At 48.0% G+C, this 26,127-nt stretch overlaps 1 protein-coding gene across 3 annotated transcripts in view; it reads right to left on the reverse strand.

The window, feature by feature from the left end:
• Window positions 1–2,649: 2,649 nt before the first annotated feature.
• Window positions 2,650–26,127, reverse strand: part of PITX1 (paired like homeodomain 1) — a 42,866-nt gene continuing 19,388 nt past the window's right edge. For 2 of the 3 annotated variants that reach the window (XM_079968160.1, XM_079968158.1), the window contains 3 exons: window positions 17,852–18,001; window positions 12,377–12,582; window positions 2,650–3,554 (listed from right to left, as the gene is read on the reverse strand). In XM_079968160.1, the coding sequence (XP_079824286.1) occupies window positions 3,021–3,554; window positions 12,377–12,582; window positions 17,852–17,996 (885 nt within the window). In that variant the 5' untranslated portion in view covers window positions 17,997–18,001 and the 3' untranslated portion in view covers window positions 2,650–3,020. Of the gene's footprint in view, window positions 3,555–12,376; window positions 12,583–17,851; window positions 18,591–26,127 lie in introns of those variants that run through there. The other variant, XM_079968159.1, reaches the window with a different exon arrangement.

Raw genomic sequence — 26,127 nt, forward strand, 5'->3', positions numbered from 1 at the left:
GTTGATCAGAAGGTCGGTGGTTCGAATTCCCACGACGGGGTGAGCTCGCGTTGCTCGGTCCCTGCTCCTGCCAACCTAGCAGTTCGAAAGCACGTCAAAGTGCAAATAGATAAATAGGTACCGCTCCGGCGGGAAAGTAAACATGTGCTGCTCTGGTTCGCCAGAAGCGGCTTAGTCATGCTGGCCACATGACCCGGAAGCTGTACGCCGGCTCCCTCGGCCAATAAAGCGAGATGAGCGCCGCAACCCCAGAGTCGGTCACGACTGGACCTAATGGTCAGGGGTCCCTTTACCTTATCCCTCCTCCAGTACCATCACCCCTCTTTGAATTCATGCTGTGTACATCTCAAGCAACTGAAACTAACACTTAAAAGGGGATTCTAGTCCATAAAAGGTTCTCTCTGTCAGGAAAGTGTGTTTAGGACTGCAGCCTAAGAGCAAGCCCCATTGAGCTCAAGTTCTACTCAGAACTCAGAACTTATTTCTGACAAGATTCTTTTGTAATCGTGGCTAAATATTTGCCTGAGTATTGCAAGCTTGCTTTCAGCTGTTTATATTGGGGGTGTCGGGGACTCCAGTTCTGTTCTTGGCCTAAAGTGGAGTATTAAAAACCTACTGTTGTACCATGCTTTTTCTCCAGTATCGTTTTTTCCCATCAAGCTGTTGGAAGTCTATGGGGTATACACCAGGAGTATTGTTAGTTAGGTTGGAAAAGGGAGTGTGTCCTCTACTTCCCCTCAGAAAAGGTTCAAGAGAGGGATGGTGCTGGTCCACAATCTTCTCACTTTTTTTCTGGAAAACTGGCCTTGGATTGTTTCAAATATTTATTTGGCCAAAAAGGTTGACACCAAAAAATGGGATGGCTTTATCAAAACTATGTTCCGCTCTTAATTAACCTGCTGACTGTCTCTACCCAAAACTGCAGGCTTCAGCCAGGAGCTCTGATGCTGGAAACATCTCTTTGGAAACTGTAGAGCTTACTTTCTATTAACAAGGAGTAAAAAAACCAAAACCCAACCCTTTCCATTTTCCAGAAATGGAGGAGCGAAAAGCCCCTCTGTTCCTTTTCTTTCTCTTTCTACTTTCTCCCATATACTGTCTCTGTACTGTATATGGGAAAGACCCTGATTTTAAGGGCAAGCCCCATCACTTCAACCAGGAAATCATCTCTTATTGATTTCATTGTAGTCACTTCAAAGTTAAGTGTACTGTATTTAATATTGCAGCACTGAGATCACAATCTTGGAAACAATATCACTGGAATCTTTGCACTAAATATAGGGGACTAATTCAATGGCTTTGAGGCAAATCCCACGGTAAAGTCCACTGGACTCAATTGCAATGTTCAGTATCAAAGTTATAGTGATACAGTACTTGATCAATTTATGCACAGGCCACTCTTTCACTTGGTCTCATAGCATGTTTACATTTTGGGGCTCATTATATAAGAAGACAAAGGAGGAAAAGCCCACCACTACCAGACTGAAGTATTAAATGTAATATTCAAAATATCCTCTGGGATATTTTCTTTAGATTAGTGGATCTAGACATTAATATAGCTAGAAAGGAAGACCGAAAGCATTTGAAGAGGTTTTTTTTATTATTATTCCCATGCTCTTAATTTTGAAAAAAAAAATCACAAAAACATAACTTATAAAACAATATATATACTGCATCCTCCACAACAGCATTATTGAAACATCCAGCGTAACGGTTACCACAGGTGGGAATACACTGGGAAAGAAGTACCTTGTGCATTTTATATTACGTTTCTTTGTCATCTACAGGTAATAAGTACTGACAGAAAGAAGCAACAAATATGTCTGCAGGAAAACTTCATATGCGTTTTTAATGCGTATTAATAGTTAAAGATCATATTTATCATTTTCATAGTCATTTTAAGTATTATCTACATTTACATCATAACACCTTTTTAAGATTTCTTGTTTGGGCTCCTTGCTTTTTGTTCAGAGCTGAAAAAGCAAAGTCACTTTTTTCAAACATTTTCCCCAACCACGAGATTACTATACTCCTTTCCTTTTAAGATGCAGTATCGACGTTTCAGGATAGTCCTTTTCCGTATTTTAAACATTTCTGTCCCTAGATTCTCTAGGAGAATTCTTTCTTAATTAAAAAAAAGAGCCATTTAAATAAGGATGAACGATAATTTGATTATCAGGGGTAAGACTTTGCAAAGGGGAAGGGCTGGGGGTGGGGTTCTGCAAAGTTCCTTTTTAAAGGGAGGCGATTTAAAGAGGGATGTTGGGGGGGGGGGAGATACTGCCGTCTTGGGAGGGAATAAACGAGAGAGAGGTAGGAACCTTGCCAGCCGCTTAGTGCTCGGCATGGCCGGCTCTCCACCGCTTTCAGCTAAAGAAACAAATCCCCATCGAGAGTCACTCATGCACGTGGAAAGCAACGCCGCCCACCCGACGGCCAAGCGCAGGGAAAGGCGAAAAGATAAACAGACCCTCCCTGAAGTGGTTGACCCTTGTCAGGATGACATTTGCTCCGCTTGAGAGTTCCCATCTTTCCATTGACCCGAAGCCCCGCCCCCTCTCGCCAGAGTCCCCGCCCCTTCTCCTGAAGCGGCCGGAAAAGCAAGCAAAACCCCACCCCGGAAACCACGCCTCTTCCCCCTCCCACCCTCTACCACAAAAAGCCCCGCCCACGACCCGCGCATTTCTTCGCTGGCGCGGTTTCTTTCCCCCCGCCCCGCCCCCTCTCCTCCCCGCCGTATTTCCTCGAATAAAGTGGACGCTTAGAAGAGGAAGTCCTGTGCAAGTTCAAGTAAACACGCATACAAAACCCGCATCATCCAGAGGAGAACGAAATACATTGCAACTCATCCCCGTGTTTCAGGGCCGGGCTGGGGCGTCGTCTGAACCCCCGCCTCTCTCTCCTTCTCCCTCTCCTTTCCCGTCGCCGTCGCCGCCCCGCCGCGCCCTTCCTCCTGCGGGGCTCCCTTGGCGCAGCCGCCGCCGCCGCCGCCGCGGTCCCTGTGCGGAGGCGCCGGCCCGTCAGCTGTTGTACTGGCAGGCGTTGAGGGTGGAGCCGGGGCTCTGCAGGCCGCTGTAGCCGAAGTTCGAGTGCTGCTTGGACTTGAGCCTCAGGCTGGCCAAGCTGGAGTTGCAAGTGTCCCGGTAGACGCTGTAGGGCGAGCCCGGCGGGCCGTAGGGGCAGGTGGGCGACGACATGGCCGTGTTGAGCGACGAGCCGCTCAGGTTGTTGAGGCCGGCGTTGGGCACGCCCGGCACGGCCGAGTGGCCCATGGACGACGGCATGCTCATGGAGGGCAGCGTGCTGGGCGCCGAGAACATGGACTGCGCCGACGAGAGCGGGCTCATGGAGTTGAAGAAGGTGAAGCTCTTGGAGGAGAGCGGCGCCGGCGCCAGGCTCTTGGCATGCCAGTAGTTGGACGGGTAGCCCGCGTACACCTCCTCGTAGGGCTGCATCAGGCCGCTGAACTGCGGCACGTAGCCGCTCTTGCACAGGTCCATCTGCTGGTTGCGCTCCCGCTTCCGCCACTTGGCGCGGCGGTTCTTGAACCACACCTGCAAGGGACGGACAGAGCAGGGCTTAGCAGGGGGCGGCCGAACTCCACCGACGGCCAAAGCCAGGCACGCCTTTCCCCCAGGCACCCACCCACACTCGCCAGGGCAGGAGAATCGTCATCTCAGGGTCGTGGGGTAGGGCAAAATATTCCAGCGTGCCAGGAGTTGGACTCAGGGATGCCAACTTGAATATTGGCGGGGGTGGGGGTGGGGGGAGGAAGGCAAGTCACACCCCGCATAATTGATCATTGAGCCTGGATAGCTCAGTTGGTCAGGGCGTGGGGCTGATAATGCCAAGGTTGCAACAGTTGCATAGTCCTGCATTGGTCCTTGAGTTTACTATCTGCAAACAGGCGTTTAATGCTCACAACCAGCTCTATGATTCTATGATCACATGAAGTGGTGCGCACACGCCATTTGAATTGCAATACCCATCAACGGGGGGGGCTCCCTCAAATATTTTATGGGGGGGAGCAAAAGGCCCCTAGAAGTTGGCTCCTATGGTTGGACTAGATGACCCTGGGACATAGCTGTCAACGTTTCCCTTTTTTAAAGGGAAATTCCCTTATTCCGAATAGGATTCCTCGCAAGAAAAGGGAAAAGTTGACAGCTATGCCCTGGGATCCCTTCCAGCTCTTACGATTCTGATTTCAATGGCCTTATTTCCCCTGCGCCCCCCCCCCCTTATTACATGTCACCATTAAGCGGTACAGAAAATAATTAATAAGAAGAATAATAATAGCACAGAGGGCTTCAGAGTTGGCTGCCAGCCCTGCTGCCCTAAAGTACGTCTCCCTGTGGCCCCCGCCGCTACGCGGTCGGAGCCTTTTTAATGGGAAGCGCTTAACAGATGAAACTGAAGGACCCAAGAAGGGTAGCATCAGATTCCAGGGATGGCCAGCTGATGGGTGCGCTTCAAGATGCCGTGGGCGTCCACTTCCCATCATCCCTGGCCTTTGCTGATGCTGGCTGGGGCTGACGGGGGACAGACAATATCTGGAGGATACGACCCTGGCAACGCCGGAGCTAGTTGCGTACTGGCCAGCCCGATGCTTCCGGAAAGCGTCTCCGCTCAACTGAAGCTCGACTAAAGATGCCGTTTAGTTAACAGCTAATATACTATCTCTCCGTTGTGGCATCTTCATGTCAGATTATGGAATCACTTGGTGGAATTTCTGGAGGCCTTGCTAAAATGTAGCAGGATGGATATTTTCTGAAAACTACCGTAGAAGTATTCTGCCAAATGCTTTGCAAGGGTGCAACATGGTTAAAAGTAATAGTTGCTTCTGAGCTATTTAGAAAAGAAAAAAGGGACAACCAAAGTAAAGGGAGAAACACTTCGAGCATGTTCAAAATAGCTTTTCTTTCTCTAAAAGAAGAGCCATCAATGTTCAATAGATTTCTGCTATTTCTTTCTCCTTTAATCCTCCAAATATGAAAGAAATCTATGAGTTATTTGCACCCAAATGCATTGCTCACCTGATCTAGCAATATAACCCTGGCACTAAAAATAGGTTTGGGGCCACCTCTTAAGTTTATTGAAGTGGATATGGAAACATGAAGTTTATTTATTTTTAACGGTCTTTCATGTGTATGTTGCCTTGATGTTTTATGATACGATAGTGTCGAAACACTGTTTAGAAATTTAAAAAAAATGGATGGCAGAGGGTGACCGGAATGTTAAAAACACGCAGGATCAGCACATTAAACTTTTGTTTTTTTAAATTCTCCACTGTATATAGACACCTCCATTTTATATAGACACCTACCAGTTTCTCAGCCCAACTTATGCATTTGATAAAAGTAAGCTATTGCCTTTAAAAAATTGCACAACAATGTCAGCCTATAAAACAAGTGTGGGGACCTGTGGCCCTCCAGATATTGCTGAATTACAGTTCCCATCATCCCTGACCATTGGCTATGCTGGCTGGGGCTGGTGGCACCCAACAACATCTGAGGGCCTTAGGAGTTCCCTGTCCCGGCTTTAAAAGGGGCCATGGTACTTTTGACCATTTTTTTTTTTTTGCTGCAAGCTAGCATGATTGCTGGTCTGGATTTTTTTAAAAGCTGAACTGTCACTTGCAATATTTCTCATATTCATGCTGCTCCACTCCACTGGGAAAGCTGTTTGTGGATAATCTATTATGCCAGAGAGGCCATTCAGCCTCCCTCCGCCTCCACCCCCAGCCCTCCCAAAGGAACAGCTGGAGTTGAAGTCAATTGAGTAGAACCAAGAAGCCAGTAGAGTACAATTTGTTTCTGGGTCTCAGCTAGGGTCCAGTTCCTGTCTCTGAGGAGCAATTATCCTTAAAACTATGGCTGTGAGCCAGTTAAATAACATTGGCTTTAAGAGGGCTTTTAATTGATTAATCAGCAAATGAATTAAATATAAATAAATATGCCAATTTCTGAAACCTCGGTCTAGGTGCCTTTCTGGGGATACTGAAGAAAATACATTGTCCATCTATTTGTGCCCAGCCTGAACTTATGCCAGATTATAGATTTCCCTTATCAAGTTTTCCTGCTCTCCTTTAAAAAGCCCTGGAGAAAGTTGTCTTAGGAAGAACACACTTCCTCAGAAAGAAATTCTGTATCTGCCACCCCTCTCCCAAGCATGATGTCTTTGAGGTTCCATGCAATAAGACATGTAAGCTGTTTTTGTCCTTGCATAAATCCCTTCCTGCAGACTGCTGCTTTGGACGGGCATCCGATCTCTCTCCTCTCGATTATCTCCAAAATTTCAAACCCTCGCTTCCTTTCTCTGCAGAGAATTAACTACCCTTGACCATACTCTTGTTGTGATCAGGCCCTGGCTATGGCGGCTGGTCTGCTTTGTCCAATGCTAACGCTTTTAACAAAAAGCACACCAAAAACACCCTCCTTACAGATCATAAAAAGTGGGACTGGGCAAGTAGGTTTAAGGTAAACACAGAGCCAACCACCCCCTACATCCTTCGCCTTTCAATGGATGCAGCATCTGCCTTTGCGTTTAATATTCAGAATTTACAGCTTTGCTGCTGGAGAGCAAAAGGAGACTGGTTGCTCCTGGGGTTTAATGTAAAAAACGGTGAAAGAGGAGGGGGGAGGGATCTGATGCAGATTTGTGGAAAGTGCATCTTTGGGAAATGCTTTGAGTTCCCTTTCATAAAAATCCAGGGCTCAGAGAACAGGAAAAGACACCCAACTCATAACCTGAAGCAGGACACAGCCGGATCTGGTTTAGCGTCCTGTTAAGAGACGGCAGATCTAATGGGGAGGTATGTCTTCCACGTGGTTTCTGCTACAGGTTAAAATATCTTCCCCTCCCTTGGTAGAAAATATCGGCCTCCGGAACTGCCTGTGTTACTGGTGGGTTGTGTGGTCTTTGTACAGGTCCCGGCTAAGGAGAGTCAGGGAAAGCAAGCAGATGTGAGACGACATCACATCCACCTGGCCTCTTAGAAAGTGAGCTCTGCCTTCTAACAGAAACCAGTTTTCCTTAAGTAAGGTCCTTCCAAAAAGTGGAATGGTTGCTGTGTCATTCAAGGGGGCCTTTCAGACTCAGCCACCTACTTCAAAATTATGCATGTAGCTGATGCTCACCAGTGTCTGAGTTTAGGGGCAACAAACTCGAATGCTACATTGAGAACAGGAAGGCAAATTGTGAGGGGAAAAGGACCAGGGAGGAGGAAGGATCCGGTGTAAATATAAAAGAGGAAACGAAGAAAGGCTACACACTCAAAACCTGTAATTCATTTTTCAGAAGGTGCTTCCAGACAGGAATTTCCTGAAAATGAGGCTAATAGTTTTAATGATGGCTTCTAGACGTTTTAAAGGAAGGTCCTCTTAGCAAATTAAGGGTGGATTGGCAAAACTGAGTTATAAGGCTGCTTCTAAATATATATGTATTATCTACAGAAGGCTGAAGGAGAAGAATTGCAATGAATGGGAATGAATTCCCCGAAATTTTTCCTCTTCAAATGTTCAGCTTGCCCACACTTCTATTATTATTTATTTATTGATTTATCTACCTCTTACTTGCCAGAGTGGCTTCTGAGCTGTTTACAAGTATAAGCGCAATCACAAAATTTACTTGGGAGGAAACCTGATTTTTCTGGCTGCCCCTGAAAGGTTAAAAGCGGCATCTGCAAGCGACGTTTTTATTGGTTTGTTTTGTCCAGGTCTCAGTGGTTTACTAAGGCCAAAGTGGGATTTCCGAAAACGGCCTTTCTTTTAGATTTGGGCAGAAATAAGGACGGGGCGATTCCAGCCGGATGAAGTCCTACAAACGGGGCTAGTTCCTAGAGTTTGAGGCTAGAGTCTTACATCTCGCTTAGGGGGAAATTGAGCCCGTGGGGAGTGACACCCCTTGGCAAGAATATAGGAAGGTGTCCCTCGCCTTCAAGTGATCCTCGGGTGACCCACTTCGGCTGGATCGCGCCAAAACTAGACTAAACGCATCCCTGCAAAAATGCAGCATATTCCCGGATCCTGCCCATGCTTTATTTCAGACACACGTCCCATTGACCTCAGGGATACTTCCTCTCAAGTCACTGAGCCTCGGGGTTGCTGCTTAAATTTCCTTCAATGCAAAAACATCCCATAGCCCTTTTTTTTGCTTTTCACAAGGAGGGTTGCCATTTCGTGCGCAGTTCCCGGGGATTAAGCCGGGATTCACTTTTGAGGAGATAGAGCTTGCCTAATTGCATTTTCTGAAATAAAGATCAAACCTCTGCGGATTTCCCAGTTCTAATAGCCCGATCCCTAAGCCGGTTAAGTGCCCGTTTATTTATTTATTTATTTGAAAATAAATTAGCGGGGCTTCCTTTGCAAGTGCCACTTGGGGACAGAATATCAGCCTAACAGGGCCATTTAAGCAGACTGAGGGGGAGGTGGCTGAGATCCCATGCAGGCGTGACTTGAGAGCCACACTGGACTTGGTGTGATTTACCCCCGAGTAAAAGTGCATCGGATCCGGCTTCACCGCGGTTTCAAAACCCCCAGTACTCCAAGCTGACCTCCATCGAAGAAAGCAGTTCCCTTAACGTTTTCCCGAGCTGAGTTTACGCATATACTCCCTGATCGCTTCTCCTGCCCCACTGCGGTATACAAGCCCCTTTGGGGTGGTCGCCAGCTGGAGCCCATGATGACGCGGTTTTAAGAGGATGCAACGCATAACCATTGAACTGAATGGGCGTCTTGACATTCGCTTCTGCCCACTGTAGTTATGTCGCAAACTATCCTCAGCGGGGATTAAACCACCCGCAGCTCTGGCGCTACGAGGATTCAGTCTCCCTATAGTGTAAGGAAGTATCCTGGGCTCATAAATTGGGGGTGGGGGTGGAAGCGGAGAAACAGAGAAAGAAAAGAGGCCGGAGAGAGAACCTCCAAAAAAGTCCAATAAACTAAAAATCCAAAGTTAAAAACAAGCAAAGAGAAAGTCTAATAAAATACTAATCCTCTCCCTACGGCAAGATATTTTTTCCTACCGGTTGGGGCAGGAAAAACTTTTAAAACAAACAAACAAACAAACAAACAAACAAACAAACAAACAAACAAACAGAAACAGCCTCTTCAGTTGTAGGCAAGAGAGGCGTAAGAGAACATCTCTGTACTGATTTAGGACTATAATGATTTGTTGACTTGGGAGCCCAATGCAACTGGCCCTGGTAGCCGAGTTTACTTGGCGGATCCTGTCCTTGCTGCGCTAGAGATTCCGACCTACGCACAGACTTGGAAGTCGCGGATCCTTTGATTTCAACGAAATCTCTTGAAGCGAAAGTGTGCTTTGGGGTGTGTTAGAGCTACAAGTTAGGAAAGATATTAATAATCAATATATCCTCTCCTGCCACCCTCAACATTCCGACACCCACCAGGCCCAGTCCATATAAAGTCAACACCAATGGGATTGTTACTCCGATCCCGAACACTGAAATTGTAGTTTCTTTAATTCCAGGGGAATTTAGCGTTTTAGGGCCACACGCTTGAAATGAACTCTCACCGAAAGCGGGTTGGGCGCAGTCAGGGAGACGGAGCCATCCGCTTAAAAAAAAAACCAGTTTTGTGAATCAGGCTGTTGGCGTTCAAACAATATGTACACGAATATAAGGAAGGGGTGGCCAAAACAAAGCGAAACAAAACAAACCGCACAGGAAATGGAGCCTTTTATATATGGTTCCCTGCTGGTTTTAGGGATTTTGCACAGCTCTCTCTAACACACACAGAGCACCCTCAGCGCAACATATCAAATGGCATTTCATTTCACCGGGATTTACTTTCACCAGTGGGCACGATCCAGCAACAAACCCTAACTATGTTTAACTGAGAAGTCCGACTGAGCGCTATGTAATTCACCCTCGCGGATTATGTTTCCTGGGGAGAGTTAAGCAGGTACTTGGCTAGGCCGCTGAATTCAATGTGACCTTCCAGGCCAAAGCAGGGCATCGTTGCTTGGAATTAAGTCTCAGTGAGCTCAGGTGAACCTGAACCCACAGCAACGCACCTTTCTGAAGTGCTTATTTTGGGCTGGATCATGTCCAGTGTTTTCCTCCAGGGCACTCCAGGACAAGCCTCTTAATTTATTTAAAATCTCTGCGTTCTGCAGTAATTTAAGTACAAATGCCACGTTCTGTCCAGCCAGCGCCATTCACAATGCCCAGCACGTGCAAACGAGCGCTGCCCTTGCCTTCTCCTACATTAGCTAAAGGAGCGGTGTGGTCGCTCCCCTACGTAGAATGCGTAGACGCCAGAATGTGGGCCGGCGCTCTACAGAGGGCTAAAGAAACGAGGCATTTCAGAGGGTGTCTCCTATTCTTTCCCGCCTCCGGTTTGTTTAAATATGCTTAAACTTAGAGCTGAAGTGCAGGGTTCTGTCCTGGACGTGTCTCCCGGTCTCACTGACCAAGTTAGCTGCAGTCTACCATCTAAGGAAATGCGCCAAGGAAACGCCGCCCAATGAAAGCGGCCGGGGCCAAGACTCCCCTGGGAAGAAAAAGAAACCCACAAGTTCCTCACTTCTAGATCAGACGGCACAATTGTTTTTGTTTTGTTTTGAAAGATCCTTTCCTGGCCCCATGAAAAAGAGCGCATTCATAAAGACTTTCTACCCGGATGCCTGGGCTCCCTCTCTCTCTCCCCCAGCAATCGCCCGAAGAGAAAATAGATTTCCTGCTTGGTATTAAATGGCTGCATTTAATTAATGCAGGAGAGAACAGTAAATTCTGAAAGATGGCTCTCCTGGCCAAGACCCGCTTTTCCCATGCTACGGAAAAGGACAATGATCTGGGGCGGTCTCAATGATTTCAAGATTATTATTTGTTTACGGCCCAATCCTGGGCATGCTTACTCGGTTGAGCTTGCTCCTTAACGTTCGTAGGATTGCGCCTTCAGCAGTGCAATGGAGCAGGGATTTTGTTTTAAATAAAGCCTCGCCCGCGTTTCTGGAGGCCTGTCTCTCTAGTGGCTTTAAAGGGCCAACGACGTGCCAGGAAGGGCGCCTTTCCACTGCCGCCTTCTCCACCCCTGGGCCCGGGAGGCCCCAGACGCCTCGGAAGGCTTCGGGGCTGCTTGGATCCTGCACTCTGCGGATCCTGATTTTCTGCGGGAAATCACCTCTGATGCGCCTCCAGGGAACTGACTCCAGCCCTGTGGTCGCGGCCTGAACTCGCCCCGGGATTTCCCCTCCGCCGGGAGCCTGACGCGCAAAGTTTGTTGCGCGTGGATTCATTGGTCCTCAGGCGCCCAAGTGAGGCCCGATCCGCCAAGTACGTTTTCACTGGGTTTTGCTCCCCAAATCGCAGCCTCCCCGACCCCCACAACCCTTGGCGTATAGGGTGCCTCCTCGAATTTCCTAAAGCAGGCTTGGAGCTGGAGCTTAGCCCAGTCCACTCAGAAGTAAATCCCGTTTGGTTTCTTACTCCCGAGTAAAGCTGAGGCCGCTTGCGTGCGAGCCCGTTACTTGGGAGTAAGCAGCGAGGCGCGCGTCTAAGGAATGAGTTGCGCGGCTCCTACACGACATTCGACACTTTCTCCTCCATGTAACCCAATTCTGTGCACGTCTATTCTGAAGCAAGTCTCGCTGTCCTCGGTGGGACTTCCTTCCGAGCAAGTGGGAATATAGGGCTGCAAAAATTACCTTGGTTAAGGAGATGGCAAGCACAGAGCAGGTCAGGCCCAGCTCAGCCTTGTTTACCTGCATGGAATTATGCATTTTGCTGCGTAAAGCTGATTCCCCCATTCCTGAAATACTTTCTCTTTTTTCGCTACGAAGGAGCTAATTATAATTACAAACTATAGGACTTCCCTTCTCTTTCTGTAGATCTTCTAAGCATAAAGTGAAATCGACCAGAGATGGCTTAGGATCTGTAAAAATAAAGCACCCTTGGACAGCCCCACCAGCGCCAGATCCCCCGGTTCTCTTCCTCATCTTCCAACAACGGGCGCTTCCTCTTAACCGCCTCCTGCCCCAGTGGCTCCCTCTCCTCGAATTTCACGTGGGACTCCTCTATTTGGTAGACCGGTGTCTAAATAAGGGTCGAGGCTGCGCTCCTCTCCGCACAGGCGCACCTACCCGGGAGGAGAAGGCCGCGCTACCTCTGGAACAAACTTACTTGGCAGTCCGTCCCCTGGGACGCGCACATGGGGGGGGGGGGCTTACTTCCGAGAAAAGCTGTTTCTCAACCTGGGCTCCATCCACGCCCGGCCAAGCGGCGGGAGGGCCCAGGGGAGTTGGCGATGGGCTCTTACGGGCTGCCTCGGAGTTGTCTTCAGGCAGGCCTGGGAAGTGGCTGGGTTGGTTAACCCTGGGAGGCGGGCGCCCGAGGAGAGCGCGGAGCGTGGCTCACCCTGACTCGGGGCTCCGTGAGGTTGGTCCACACCGCGATCTCCTCCCTCATGCTCATGTCCGGGTATCGGTTCCTCTGGAAAGTGGCTTCCAGCTCCTGCAGCTGCTGGCTGGTGAAGTGCGTCCTTTGCCGCCTCTGCTTCTTCTTCTTCGCCGGGTCATCCACGTTCCCGTCGTCGCTTTTCTGCACGCCGCTTCGCTCCTTTTCTGCAAAGGCAAAGGGCCGGGCATAACGAGGCGAAATAAAGAATTACAATTTGAAAGGTTGGGGTGGGGGGGGGGGAATAAAAATGTCCAAACTGCTTCTCCTAACTCCCTAGCCTAAGGCAGCGCCACCAAACTCTCCTTCGGAAGGGAATCTGAATGAGGTCTGGATTTGTGGCCCAAATCTTCCTCAAATGCATCTTTGCACAGCACAGCAGCGAGAGCTCCTGGACTGGAACCATCGCGTCTGTTTTAGAAAGCCTCATCAAACACAACCCAGAACCAAGGATTTTCCATTACAAAAGCAAAGGCCAATCAAGCCCGGATCCTGACCTAGTCTTCCTTTTACGCAAATGACAACAGATTTTTTTTTGTTTTTGTTTTCATAATAGACTTTAAGAGATTCAAGGTGGGAAAAACATTTCTTAAAAAGGCGTGGGAAACCTTTACAAGCCATTTCTTTAGGCACTTTTTAAAAGTCTCTAAAAACAATGAAGAATTCACATCGATTTTGTTGTTGTTGTTTTTGGATATTTTCCTAGCAGTCACCAGGACACAAAATATACTCCCCACAAGGGGAAAGTTTGAATTTACTTAACCCGAAAACGAAGCCTTTCACACAACTGGATTAAATTTCTACTTTGGGCATTTGGATTTTGACAGTCAAATGATTTTTCAGTTAGGTAAAATTTAGAACCTCATTTTTCTATGGTTCCTTAAATAAAGTAAAACAACAACAGCAAAAACAAAATACATTTGATCCCACCTACAAGTTTCAAAAATGGAAATTATATGAATTATTTTCAGTTTCGAAGTGCAAGATGTGTGCATGTGCACACACAATTTAAGGCAAAACATAATACCTGCTAGTTAGTTGCAGTACAGCATGTACAACTGGTACAAGCTTCTATTGGCACATTACATCAAGACCGGGGCTTCACTCTACGACCCTCTGAAGTCAATGAAGGAAGATTTCGAGGGCAAGAGCTCCATTGACTTCAACGGGCAAAATTTAATCATATTCTGAACTCTGCCTGACAAGCATAGGACTTTCAAGATGTCATAGGTATGCGCCCTGGAGTGCAAGTATCCTCGCCTTCAATTGACTCGCTTCCGAATAAATACGCACAGGATCGTGCTGCCTGGGCAGTGATTAAATATATTGCCTTTTGCTGGTTCGATGTCTCCATATTTTTATTCCTGCTTAATAATATTAGTATATCTACTTAACTTATACAACGTTCATTTTATAGCAATGCATTCTACAATGGGGCGAGGAGGGGTGGCGGCGGCGGGGAAATCTATGGCTTCTTACTTCTTTAAAAGCAATATAAGAGTAAATACAGGGCAATTTGATTTCAGTGAATTTCGTGGTTCACCGGAACTACGGTGCTAACATACCACATAACAATATGTAGCAGAAACATATTTCAGACCGGCAAACTTTTTCTATCATGCAGCACGATCCTCTACTTGTTTACTCAAGAGAAAATCCCAGAGTCCAATTGGGACTTGCTCCCAAGGGGTTGCCTTCTGAGGTGATGCTTTGAGAGCACTAATCATTTCGTCTTAACTGAAGCTATTCAGCTTGCAATCCCTGGCAGCAAATATTAACCACTGAACCCAGCGGCACTTTCTTCAGAGTAGAAACGTTTAGAGTTGGGTTACCAGTTGTCTGTTTTTCCGAATCGATATATTCGTTCATTATTGCAGAGCCACTCCAATTTTACGGGCTTGCAAACCGGTTTTTAAACTCATATTTTACGAAGTATTTTATCAATAGCAACAGACACGTGTGTTAACCGATGATGATGCGTTGCGCGTGTCAATCGTAGTATGCAAACAGGAGTCCATATGCAAATCTTTTCAGGTAGGATTATGTGTACTCCACACATAATCGACTATGCAAACGAAGCAAATATTATGAAAACCACCCATTTTACTCGACAACGCTTAAAAAAAAAGTAACATCCTCAAAATAATTGCAGTAAGTTTTAAAACAAAGGGACGATGGATCTCAGCCATAGGCTGTTGTGTGTGTGTGTGTGCAGAATGAGAGCGATTTTGTTCTCACGTACATAAAACTTTGCTTTTTTTTTTAACAGGCTGATGTATAACAACATTATTTGAAGTCCCAGTTCTATGGCATTGACTTAGGATTGTCACCTTCTAATTTCTCTATGTATTGAAACGCACAAATTGTAATTGAATCCGTGCGTAAATATATGTACAACACATCAGTGTTTATGTAATTAACAAACCAAACCAAACCATAGCACAGGATCCATCAAATAGAAACCTCTTTCCTCTCATTGATTTCAAAGGTGAGATTAAAGCATACACTTTAATCAGTGGGATGTGGGGGGCTTCAGAATCTCCCTACACACACTTTGTTTGGATCGGGAACTATGTGTCATTCTATAGAGCGAGAAGAATTCCGTGTGCTCCTATCAGTGTGTGTAGGGCACGCACAGCACACATACAAACAGGCGCACGCATATACACCTCAAGGACTCACGCGAACAAGAGTGAATGCGCTTTAATTCGCATCTGGAATGTTTATCCTAAATCCAAGGCTTAGTACTGAATTAATTTCCTTGAAATGTATTTCCTTGAAACGTCGTTTTATGTATCGGGCAGTGAGGATCTGAAAATCCTAAATAAACGAGCTCTACTCCTGCAAAAAAACAACACCCCTCAATTCCCTTTAAGTCACCGATTAATGCCTATCCCCCGCTCTGGCTGTGCTTAAAATGACTCCTGCGTCCATCTGGGAGCTCTGAAAGCAAAGAGGCGAGTTCAAACGGTTACACGGTTCAAACCCCAAAGTGGTAAATGACCTTATTGCAGCCTGTGATAGCCCTCTTTCCAGTAAGCGGTTTGCAAAGCAAACAAGGCCTGGAACGCGCTCGCCTCGTTAAAAGTTTCCTTGGTGGTGTTCAAGCCAGAAACCCATCGCAACCCAGATCCCACCCACTCCAGCCCCGGCTGGGCTCCTCCAGCTCGCCATCCCTGGAAAGAGGGTCCGGCTGGCTAGCAGCACAGGGAGAAGATTTCACTTCGGGACGCCTCCTCGAATTGGTAGAGGGCAGGAGAGCTGCCTCAGACACACAGACACACACAGACACACACAGACACACAGACACACAGACACACACACACACACACACACTATATATATATATATATATATACACACACACACATATAAATTATATACATATAAATCTTTGGAACCGCCATCCATCAAGGCGATTGAGATCTTGGCCTTTGATTTATCCCTCTTGCCCGTTTCATTACAGGGAAAAAAAGGGGGGTCTGCCTTCTCCAATGGGCCTCTGATACAGTTTCAAATCATAACACACATTAGGCTTAATTGGTCTTAGCACATTTTTCCACTTAGAAGAAGTGAGAGGTACTTTGTGCCTTGGCGTGGACTAGCGCGGGCCCTGCTCGCTGAACCGCTTTGGGATTTATGAGCCACAGTTTAGGGGGACAACGACCACTGGGAGAGGTCCCCCCCTCCTCTTTCCCACAGCTCCCTCTCCTCGCACCAAGACACATCGGCCTTTCAGCCTAGGCCCGGCCGCTTTCAAACTGCCTTTGGAAAAGAAAAAGGGGAAAGGAGGTTTCTTTCTTTATTCCGTGACTTGGATTTAAGGCGCCTCCTTTGCGCTGGAGCTGCTAAAACCGAAGCTCCCTATTATTTTAAGACCTCGTCAAAGCGCCCAGAATCATCGATTTCCGCGGGCAAATCTAGAGCCAATAATGACCATTCCCAGCCCTGGTGTTTTTTTTACTGCTTTTGTTACACAAATTAGGTTTGTTTTAAGTTTCCTGCTTCTCTTGATCCATTTTCCTTTGTCTACGGAGCTTATGCAGTGTATATGCGTTCTCGGTATATCTATATTGTGTAGATGGCTGCGCGTGTGTTTTACAAATCCGTACGTCGAAAGTCATAATTGTCTATGCAAAGGAAAACGAACGGGGGGTGGGGAGGTTGTTCGAGAGTTATAAAAAGATACTTAAATTTAAATGAAGCCAATATATGTATTGCCCTGGAAAACGAGGCTGCGATCCTGGGCACACTTACGCAGAAAGAAGTGTGGCACAATGAACCTTGATCGCAAGTAGATATGTATGAAATTGGGCTGTAAGTCCCAAAGGTTTCCGTAGATCTCCCTTCCAAGGGTGCACGCAGTATCCCAGCCATAACCTCTTCCTGTGCTCTTTTAAGCTTCCAACCCTCCCCATTCACTTCCAGGTTACAATCTGTCATCGAGGCCTCTAATCGTGGTTTAAGTTTTCCGGGATCTTAACTACAGAGCTCTGGAAATTAAATGGCAAGGCAAGGAATAGAGCCGTATGTACCGACTTGAGGGACACGGCCTGGGTGTCTGTGACTCTGTTTTGTGTTGAAATAAAAGATAACCTTTTCAGCGGAGGGGCCTTATTATATGCGGGACATCCGCCAAAATTAAAACAGGCAGACAGTTTGGAGCGGGGAGAAAAAGAAATCCGAAAGTCTCCTTAAAATAATTTTAAGCATTAACTTTAAGGCTGCGATTATACTACCACGTTTACCTCAGAGTAAGTTTCAGTATAAGCATCTACACACACACACACACACACACACAGAGAGAGAGAGAGAGAGAGAGAGAGAGAGAGAGAGAGAGAACCACACACCCGTCCCCTTATTTTGGCATCTTCTAAAAATGATTTTTCCCTTTACGAAGATATATTGTAACATAATCCAAGTTTTACGTGATGGGCAGCCTATGGAATAATATAGATTCTGAATGTCTGGATTTCTCAGTCTTTCTCTCGTTTACTCCCACCCTTCACCCCCTCCTGATTTTTGATGGGTGCTCACCCATTTTGACAGAGAGATATTTTTACATGTTGTACGGTTTCCAGGATGGAAAATAAACCCATCAGAGCTGACATGCTTTCAGAAACATTCTACAAAAACCGCAATCGGAATGGCAGCTCTCAAATAAATTTATAGCACATAAATTTATGTGCGTGTGCAACGCCAATAGTTCGCTTGGATGTGGAGAGCAATATACGACTATATGTTAGAAAGTTTTAATCCCTCCGCGCCTCTTTCCCTTTCGGTGATTAACATAGTTCTGCATTCACCTATTTGGTTAAAAGACATAAGTCCTCCGGTGTATCTTCCCTTAGTAAGGAAAGCAGGCATTTGCCCTCTTTTCTTACGTGACGCAAACAACCCCAAGAACGATGCCACTCGCAGGACGTCAGCCCTTACCTGGGACTTCGGTGTCGGACGATTCGCTGGCGGAATTCTCGATCGCTTCCCTGGCCTCGGACGATCTCTGCAAATGGAAGCTGGAAGCCATGTCGTGGGGCGCCTGGGGAGCTCTCAAGCCGTCGGGAACCCTTTCCAAATTCATCCCACCTTTAAAGGAATCCATAGCAAGAAGAAGACTCAGTTGTGCCCGCCTGTGCCTTCGGGGAGGCGCGCGCGCTGCTTTCCCAAGACAGGGCGAGGGTTATTCCACAGCGGTTGCAAAAGGAGAAGTCTGCTTTTGGGTTTTGCTCTGATTTTGACGGGTTAAATCCACTCGGCTCCGGGCTGGGCTTGGCTCGCTGTGGGACAGGCGGCGCCAAGCCTCGACGGGCTGTGGCTTCATATGCGGGGCAGTGGCAGCAGCCCCCCGCGCTAGCCAGCCCCTTCGATGGAGAGCAGGGGGGCCGAGCGCAGCAGCAGCAGCAGCAGCAGCAGCAGCAGCAGCAGCAGAGCGCAGTGGCGCCAGGTGGCCGCTGGCGAGCGAGGGAGCTCCGAGTGCGCTGCCCGCGCCCGTAGGTCTGTAAGCTGTCTGGTAGCTCCTCCCTCGCCGAGGTTCGAGACCTCCCCGTCCCTCCTCGCGCCGAGATGCCTTCCCTTCCACGCTGGGCCGGCCTCAAGGGAGCTGCCTGCGAGCCGGCGGCCCAGGCGAGCGCTCTCGGGGGCTGGCGGCGGGGCGCATTTCTTAAAGAGACCGCGCCGGGGAAGGAGCGCTCTCGCCTCTCTCCCGGGTGGCTTGGCGCTGCTCTCGCTCTCTTGCCTCGCCTCCCCTCGCTTGGCTTTAAAAGAACCGAGGCCCCGGAGCAGCCTGGAGCCAATCAGGTGGCTCCTCTTGCCTCTCCATCAGCGCCTGCCTCCTGCCAGGATTTATGGCGCAAGCCAAGGTCCCATTCCAGCCAAAGGGGACCTTCTGGCATTGACATCACCGGAGAGGGGGGAGGAGGAGGAGGAGGAGGAGGAGGAGGAGAGGGGCTGGGGAAAGGTAGATCGCCCCCACCCCACCCCCGCCAGTCTCCAGGAGGTTTTCCTCTAGGGAACGGCCAGAGCTTTTAACCACATCCTATTGGAATCCACGAAGCCTCCCACCCCACTTCAGTGGCATCATACGGCGCCCACTGTTTGGTTGCCAGTGCGCATGCTCCACTTCAAAGGGGATTAGTTCCTTCCTAAGAACTCCTGTCCCAATTTACCTGTAAACGAGGCTGGTTGGAGACCGAGAGGCTGAGCCGCCAGTAAACCGGCCATAGGATCGGCTTGTGCGGCTTTTTTGGGGGGGGGGGGGCGGCGGGGATGGGATAGTCCAAATTGATCCTTAAGGCTTCCTTCCCCAAACTTGGGAGTGAGCCCTACTGAAGACAAAAGGGTTTGCTGCTGAGCAAACCGGCACAGGATTGCTGATAAAAAAGTGGGGGCATGGGATGAGCTCCCAACACCATTTCGATGCTCAAGTGTGGATTTGCTCGGGATTATCATGTCTCACCTTCCCAATAGAACTTTCTGTGCCGATAGGATTGCTCAAGCCTAAACGACTTTTAGGCACAGGACATAAGCCGCAAAAACCAGCCGGGGGTGTGTAGTTCTTTCGGATTAAATGGCGTTGTGTAAAACGGGTGTGCTATTGCTTAGGGCTCGTGGTGTAAGGTCAAAGGGAGGGGGGAGGGGAGCAAGAGAATGAATTCAGCCGAGTTGCTCTGGTTTCGGATAGGGTGGTGGCATGATGTTCTAACTTCTTCTAGGGGTTCGCAGGTCCCTCCGCGCCCCTCCATCAATTTAAGAGCGACGGAGAACATATTTCACCCCTGGATATAAATCGCCATCGAAAAATCCAAGTACAGTGATACTCAATACGTTTTAAAGAAAAAGCAAATTAAAGGTTTAATTAGGACCCGCACCCCTTTTGCAGGATAAAGCACCCCAGCCAAACACTCTCTCTGGGACTGCTATACAGCGGTACCTCTGGCTACGTACTTAATTCGTTCCGGAGGTCCATACTTAACCTGAAACTGTTATTAACCTGAAGCACTACTTTAGCTAATGGGGCCTCTCGCTGCCATCGCGCTGCCGCTCCACGATTTCTGCTCTCATCCTGAAGCAAAGTTCTTAACCTGAGGTACTATTTCTGGGTTAGGAGTCTGTAACCTGAAGCGTCTGTAACCCGCGGTATCACTGTAATGATGGCGTGGAAAGGTGGAACATAGGAAAGTTTTCAGTTTGTTACATATTATCCTTAAATATATCAGTGAAAGAACTTGCCTAGCTGCCTGTAAACTGGCGACCGGGGAGCGGAGTCGGGAAATAATTTGTTTTCATGCGGCAAGAAAGGCAACGCCTTTCCCCCCCTGGCCATTTCTGGAGCCTTTGGGCTAAAGGTATAAGAATCCATGCCCCAGCCCCCCCAGCCCGCATTGCCGTGAGGCTGAATAAGAATCTGCCCAATTGTTATTCTTGAAGGCCAGCCGGAGATTTCCTTAATGCGGATTTATTTGGGTTAAAAGAGAGGCTTTTCTGGCGGGATCCTACCATCACCTGCCTGGGTAAGTTGCGGTGCCCCCAGTGTTGCTGAACTGAGCGATGGACTCATTTCTGAGAACCTTTGATCTCTTTAAAAAGTAGAGCCTTTGGGGAGTTTTCCCTCGCGAGGCGAAAACAGTACCGCTTGAGGATGTAGCCTTTGCATTCCGTGGGAATGTCTCCCGACCTTCCCGTGGCATTTGGATCGCAGCCCACGTGCACTGAAATTCTCGTTCTTCAAGTCAACCGGGAGGCCCATTAGGGATTGCCTCAACGTGCTAGGCTCTCATTCCATGCAACTTCGGGAGGACTACTTGGGAAACTGGTTGTGGATTACAGTTTGGAATAATAATCCCTTTTGCTCCTGTGGTTTAAAACTCGCCTCTCGGTTGCCTTAAAACTGGCCTCCTAATCTCGCCCCATTTTGGAGCCCGGTGCCACTTTTGGGGCAGGTTGGATGATGATGGGAAGGTCGTAGCTGCCACGTGCGCGCGTGTGTATACATTTTGGTGACTCCCTAATGAGTTGTTTACAGATCTGTCGACCACCCTGAATTCACACACACATCTCAGCCCGAGAGGCCAACTTCTGGATCCGACTGCAAGCCCATTTCAAATCGGGGAGAGGCTCTTCCTATTCCTACTCCTTGAAATCTCTTCTCCAAACAGGGCTCAAGGGCAGAATATAAAGCCTGGCTCTCCCTCCTTCCACTCAGTACTAAAAAAGAGACAACGCCACTTTCAGATCCTCTGGCAACCAATGTTGAAATGTTTCTCTCCAGGAGGCCGGCTCGGTAGATCGGTTGTGGTTTGATGCCTACCTAGTTATAATATCATTCGCACATGCACCATTACTAAAGGTATCAGCGGATAGCAATAAACCAGTTGATAACTCTCATAGAATCTACCTTACATTTATAAGTCCTTTAGTTGGCTATATACAGTGGTACCTCGGGTTACGTACTTAATTCGTTCCGGAGGTCCGTTCTTAACCTAAACTGTTCTTAACCTGAAGCACCACTTTAGCTAATGGGGCCTCCTGCTGCCATCGCCGCGCGATTTCTGTTCTCATCCTGAAGCAAAGTTCTTAACCCGAGGTACCATTTCTGGGTTAGCGGAGTCTGTAACCTGAAGCGTCTGTAACCCGAGGTACCACTGTATATAACTCTTAGTGTTGGTGCATATTAAATTCCACCTTCACCTAGGAAGAGCTCTTGCACAAACCTGGGATTGAGGCATGTGGGCCTGGCGATAGATTCCGCGTCTATACACTGGAGAGTGCTCAGGATCAGAATCTTCCCCCATTCCCCATCAACTCTGTCTTGTCTTTCACCCACGCTAAACAATAAATGCAGGTTATAATGTTATTTAGCATTCTTCCTCTTTACCACTTGTCTGTTGCGGACAGAATATGCATTTTTTTTTTGGATAGGAATGCCGAGTGTGTATGTTAAAGAAAGAAATCGCATCACAAAGAGATCAGCTTCGAAGCCGGACCTTTCCCTGTGTCCTGTTTAAGGAAGCCTCCTCCCCGCCCCATTGTGGAGCATCCCAAATCCTTCCTGTAACCCCGGAAAAAGGAACACCGGGAGGGAGTGCTTCAGCAAGCCTAAGCACAATTCCTTGGAAACTTTTCCACTTGAAAGCAATCAGGAGGCCTTGTTCCAAATAGAGGTGGTTTGGGCCGAGAAGGCCACTCCTTGCAAGATCTTGCTTGCTTCGCAGGGCTGATGAAACTGTGGTCCTCCAGATGTTGCTTGACTTACAATTCCCATCATGCCTGACCATTGGCTGCCTGGGATGCTGATGGGAGTTGGAGTTTCGCAACATCTGGAGGGTCACAGGTTCCCTTCATCCCTGGTCTAAGCCGAGTGTCTATGCTGAAAGGATGGTCTCCCCAACAGACTGAAATCAGAGACAAACCTCTCTGTGCGTATGTGTGTGTTTTAAAGTTCTGTGTGGGTTACATAGAATCATGGACAACTATCTAAAGCAAGAGTGGGGAACAGCTCTCATCACCCCTTGCCAGTGTCATGCCGGCTAGGGTTGTTGGAAACTATAGTTCAACAATACCCGAAGGTTCCTGAGTTCCCTCCCCCCTTGAGCTAAAGGGTGTCTTCGTTTCCAGCTCCCAGGTTCAAAACAGGTTCGATTCGGCCCAAAATACTTTCAGAGAGAAGAAGAAATCTGTGGTTAACCTTCATGCTCCATGCTGCGGGGAAATGTCACTGGAGGGAGTTTTCTAAAAAGGGGAAAGAGCCCCAGGAGGTCAGTTTCTGTTTAGGAAACTCCTAAATTCCTATACTGGGCTCTCTTCTTCTTTAATCGCACCCTCCCCAACCAATGTGCGAAAGGAAGACTGGAGAACTGTCTTGAACAGACTTTTCCTAGACAACCCCAGAGCGCACAGCTCTAACGCTGACTCAGGGCCGCCGAACCACTCCCCGGTTAAAATGGCCCTTCAGCGTTTCACTCTCACTTCTCTTGAAACCACCGACCCACCCACTTGCTCTGAAAGCGCCGATTTCCTTAGAAGCTACTTGTAAGTAAGTGCGCCTAGGATTCCAGCCTTAATCCAACATCCCTGCGTTTTTCAGCTGCTTTAGGCTCGGATCCTAAACCCACAGCTTAGAAAGGCGCTTCAAATCACAGGGGCAAAAAACTTCCATGGTGGCCGGGACAACCTTGCGTCGATCGCCCAGGGAAACTCCTGCGCTCTACAAGTCCCTCTGAACAAACTCTGTGGCCTACACCAGGATCACTCCGGAATCAGGTGCCAAAGGCGGTTCGAGGGTCAAGAAGAGACTTGCCCGGGGGTTGTGTCACCAGAGGCTGTTGGCAAGCCGCATCCACCAAGCTGAAGTGGGGATAAATCATCCATAGAAGCATAGAATTGTAGAGTTGGAAAGAACCCTGAGCATCATCTAGCCCAACCCCCTGCAAAGCAGGAATATGCAGCTGCCCCATATGGGGATCGAACTCGCAACCTTGGCGTTATCAGCACCATGCTGTAAGAACCTGAGCTATACGGAGTGTTTTCTCTTGACATCCGTTCCTGAGGCCAACAGGACCCAGCAGTTTAACTCCAGCTGCATCATTGGCTGTGAAAGAACTCAAAATTTGAGCTCCTCCGTGGCTCCGCTTTGAAACAATTTTTCATGAACATAGGATGCTGCCGTTTACTGAGTCAGACCATGAGTCCAGCAGCGTCTCGAGGGTTTCAGGAACAGGACATTCTCAGCCCCACCTGGGATTGAACCCGGGACCTGTTGCAATGCGAAGCAGATGCTCTGCCCCTGAGCCACGGCCCTTCCCTAAGTGGTGCAATGGTGCGGGTGATCTGTTAAACAAATGCACCGCCAGTGACCCGCATTCTCTGCCATCGTTATGACGGTTTCTGTTGACAAAGCGCAACGGAGCTCTGGGATGGAGCTCTCAGAAACACCCCACTGGGGTATTTATTCTTTTATTATCTGCGTCTCTTCCTCCCTCGGAGTCCAGTCCCAAAACCACGACCTCTGGACTGTGTTTTAAAGAGACAAAATATTTGCCTGTGCTGATTTCAGATACAAGGAGGCCAGTTTGTTTTGGGGGGGGGTGTGTGTGTGTGTGTGTGGATTGGGAGTGGAGTTTTCCAAAAGAAAATAAAAGACAAGCGCTCCAGAAGTCAGTTTGCTTAACCGAAACTTCCAAAGTCCACGGCAATTTCGTCTCCTTGAGTTAATCCCCTCTTATCGCCCCTCCAGCAGCAACGCATGGGCGAGAAAGGTGTGAAACCAAGCCTGGAGATTTCGGCTGCACAAATGCAACCTGCCCTTTCTTTCACTAAATCCAATTTCCCTCAGAAAGGATGCACCCTAAATCAAGAACATCGATTTCCCCAAACAAACTAGGTCTCGAAACCCCCTTCCTCCCCTGATTCACGTCGGAAGCTAATAGAAAACACAGCTGGGTTTCTCCCATATGAGGCTTATCAATCGGCAGCAGCCAACAGACCAAGAATGCTGTGGCACCTGGAAAACGAACTCGTTTCTTCGAGGGCATGCATTGAATTTGGCACATAATCCTGTGTCATAATTAGCGCGCTGTCTTGTCTCCTGTGTGAAGCCACAACGTGGTCCCTAACCATGTTCCGTGCGTCTTTGGCTTCGCACGCATCCCCCCTACAAGTTAAGGGTCAGCGGATGTAACCTCCAAGGCAGGCTCATTTCGTTTCGGAAATGAAATCCAGCATAAAAAAACACACAATACGTTCTAATCTCCCCAGCCCTCATTTATTCCCTTTTTAATTTAAATTTTATATTAGTTTTACAAAGGGATGATCGAGGCACTGCTTGGTTCCAAGGGATGCGGATCCCCTCGCTTTCTGATCTTCCATGGTTATGGCAAAGTGCCATTGAGACAACTACCCATGAGCTGGTTGGACCAGCTGGGAAACGGAAGTTACAGAAACACAGGAAGCTGCCATCACACCACTGGTCTGCCTAAATCAGTATTGGACGGCTGCAGTCTCCTGGATTTCAGGCTCTACATTGGGTTTCAGGTGGGAGTTTTACTTACTTCTTTAATATCCCGCCTTTCCTCCAAGGAACTCAATACTTCTCCCCATTTTGTCCTCACAACGACCCTGTGAGTGACTGGCCCAAGGTCACCCATGGCTTCATGGCTGAGCAGGGATTTGAACCCTGGTTTCCCAGGTCCCAGTCCAGCACTACAACCATTACACTACGCTGGCTCTTTCCTCTGTCGTACCTGGAGATGCCAGGGACTGAAGGTGGGACCTCTTGCCTGCAAGACAGATTCTTGACGCCTCAGCCACAGTCTGTCCCCTGGTATTGGCAATCAAATTGTAAAGAGCATTCATCTGAAATCTAAGGGGATAATTTTCCAGTGTCTGTGTTTATCACTGCACAATGCATCAATCAGTTAAAATCCAGGTTTTCTCTTAATTTGCTTGCCGGTAGAAATATGATTGAATCAACCACTCTCCCCCTTTCTTTTTTAGAAAAATGGCATGTTGTGGTGGGGAAATGACAAGTCTCCAGTCGAAATCAGAGGGTCGCAACTCATTTGCTGCAAAATCAACATCGACAGACTTCACCGAAAATGTTCAGGGCAAGCAACCTGAGACTTCGAAGTTTATTTTCTTGAGGAACGCCCTCTGCATTGTTTCACTGAAAGTTAACACAAAGGGACTGAATTGCCCTTATCTCTTCTTCAAGGATCAGCTGAGTGGACTGGGAGGGAGGGAGGCTGCAGTCTGTGTTAGAAAGCCTGATATGGGAAGCTGCTGTGGCAAAGGGAGACAGGGCCTGTGACAGTCACGGAAGATGGCATTTGGGCAGGTGCAAAGGACAAGGAAGCTCTCTCTCTCTCTCTCTCTCTCTCTCTCTCTCTCTCTGCAACTTTTGCAAAAAGTAACTGTGAACCCTATGTTACCTTTCAACCATGTCATCAGAAAGCAATGAGAAAGAGTTTGAGTTCAGCATAACTCTTATTTGGGCTGGATGTTAAGCAAAAAAGAATAAATGAAACAGAGGAAAAGAGAAAATAAGAAGTTGCAGGGTATTTTGCAAAAGGCCCTGTTCATAATTTGTGTTTTAAACATACAACTTAGGGCTCTCTAACCATGATATGTTCCTCAACCCCCCCTTTTTTTGCTTGACATACAGCCTGACAAAGAGTTCTGTTGAATTTGAAAGTTTGTGACCTTTTAGGGTTAGGAGA

The sequence above is a fragment of the Podarcis cretensis genome, assembly GCF_951804945.1.
Source record: "Podarcis cretensis genome assembly, chromosome: 2".
Taxonomy (NCBI): Eukaryota; Metazoa; Chordata; class Lepidosauria; order Squamata; family Lacertidae; genus Podarcis; species Podarcis cretensis.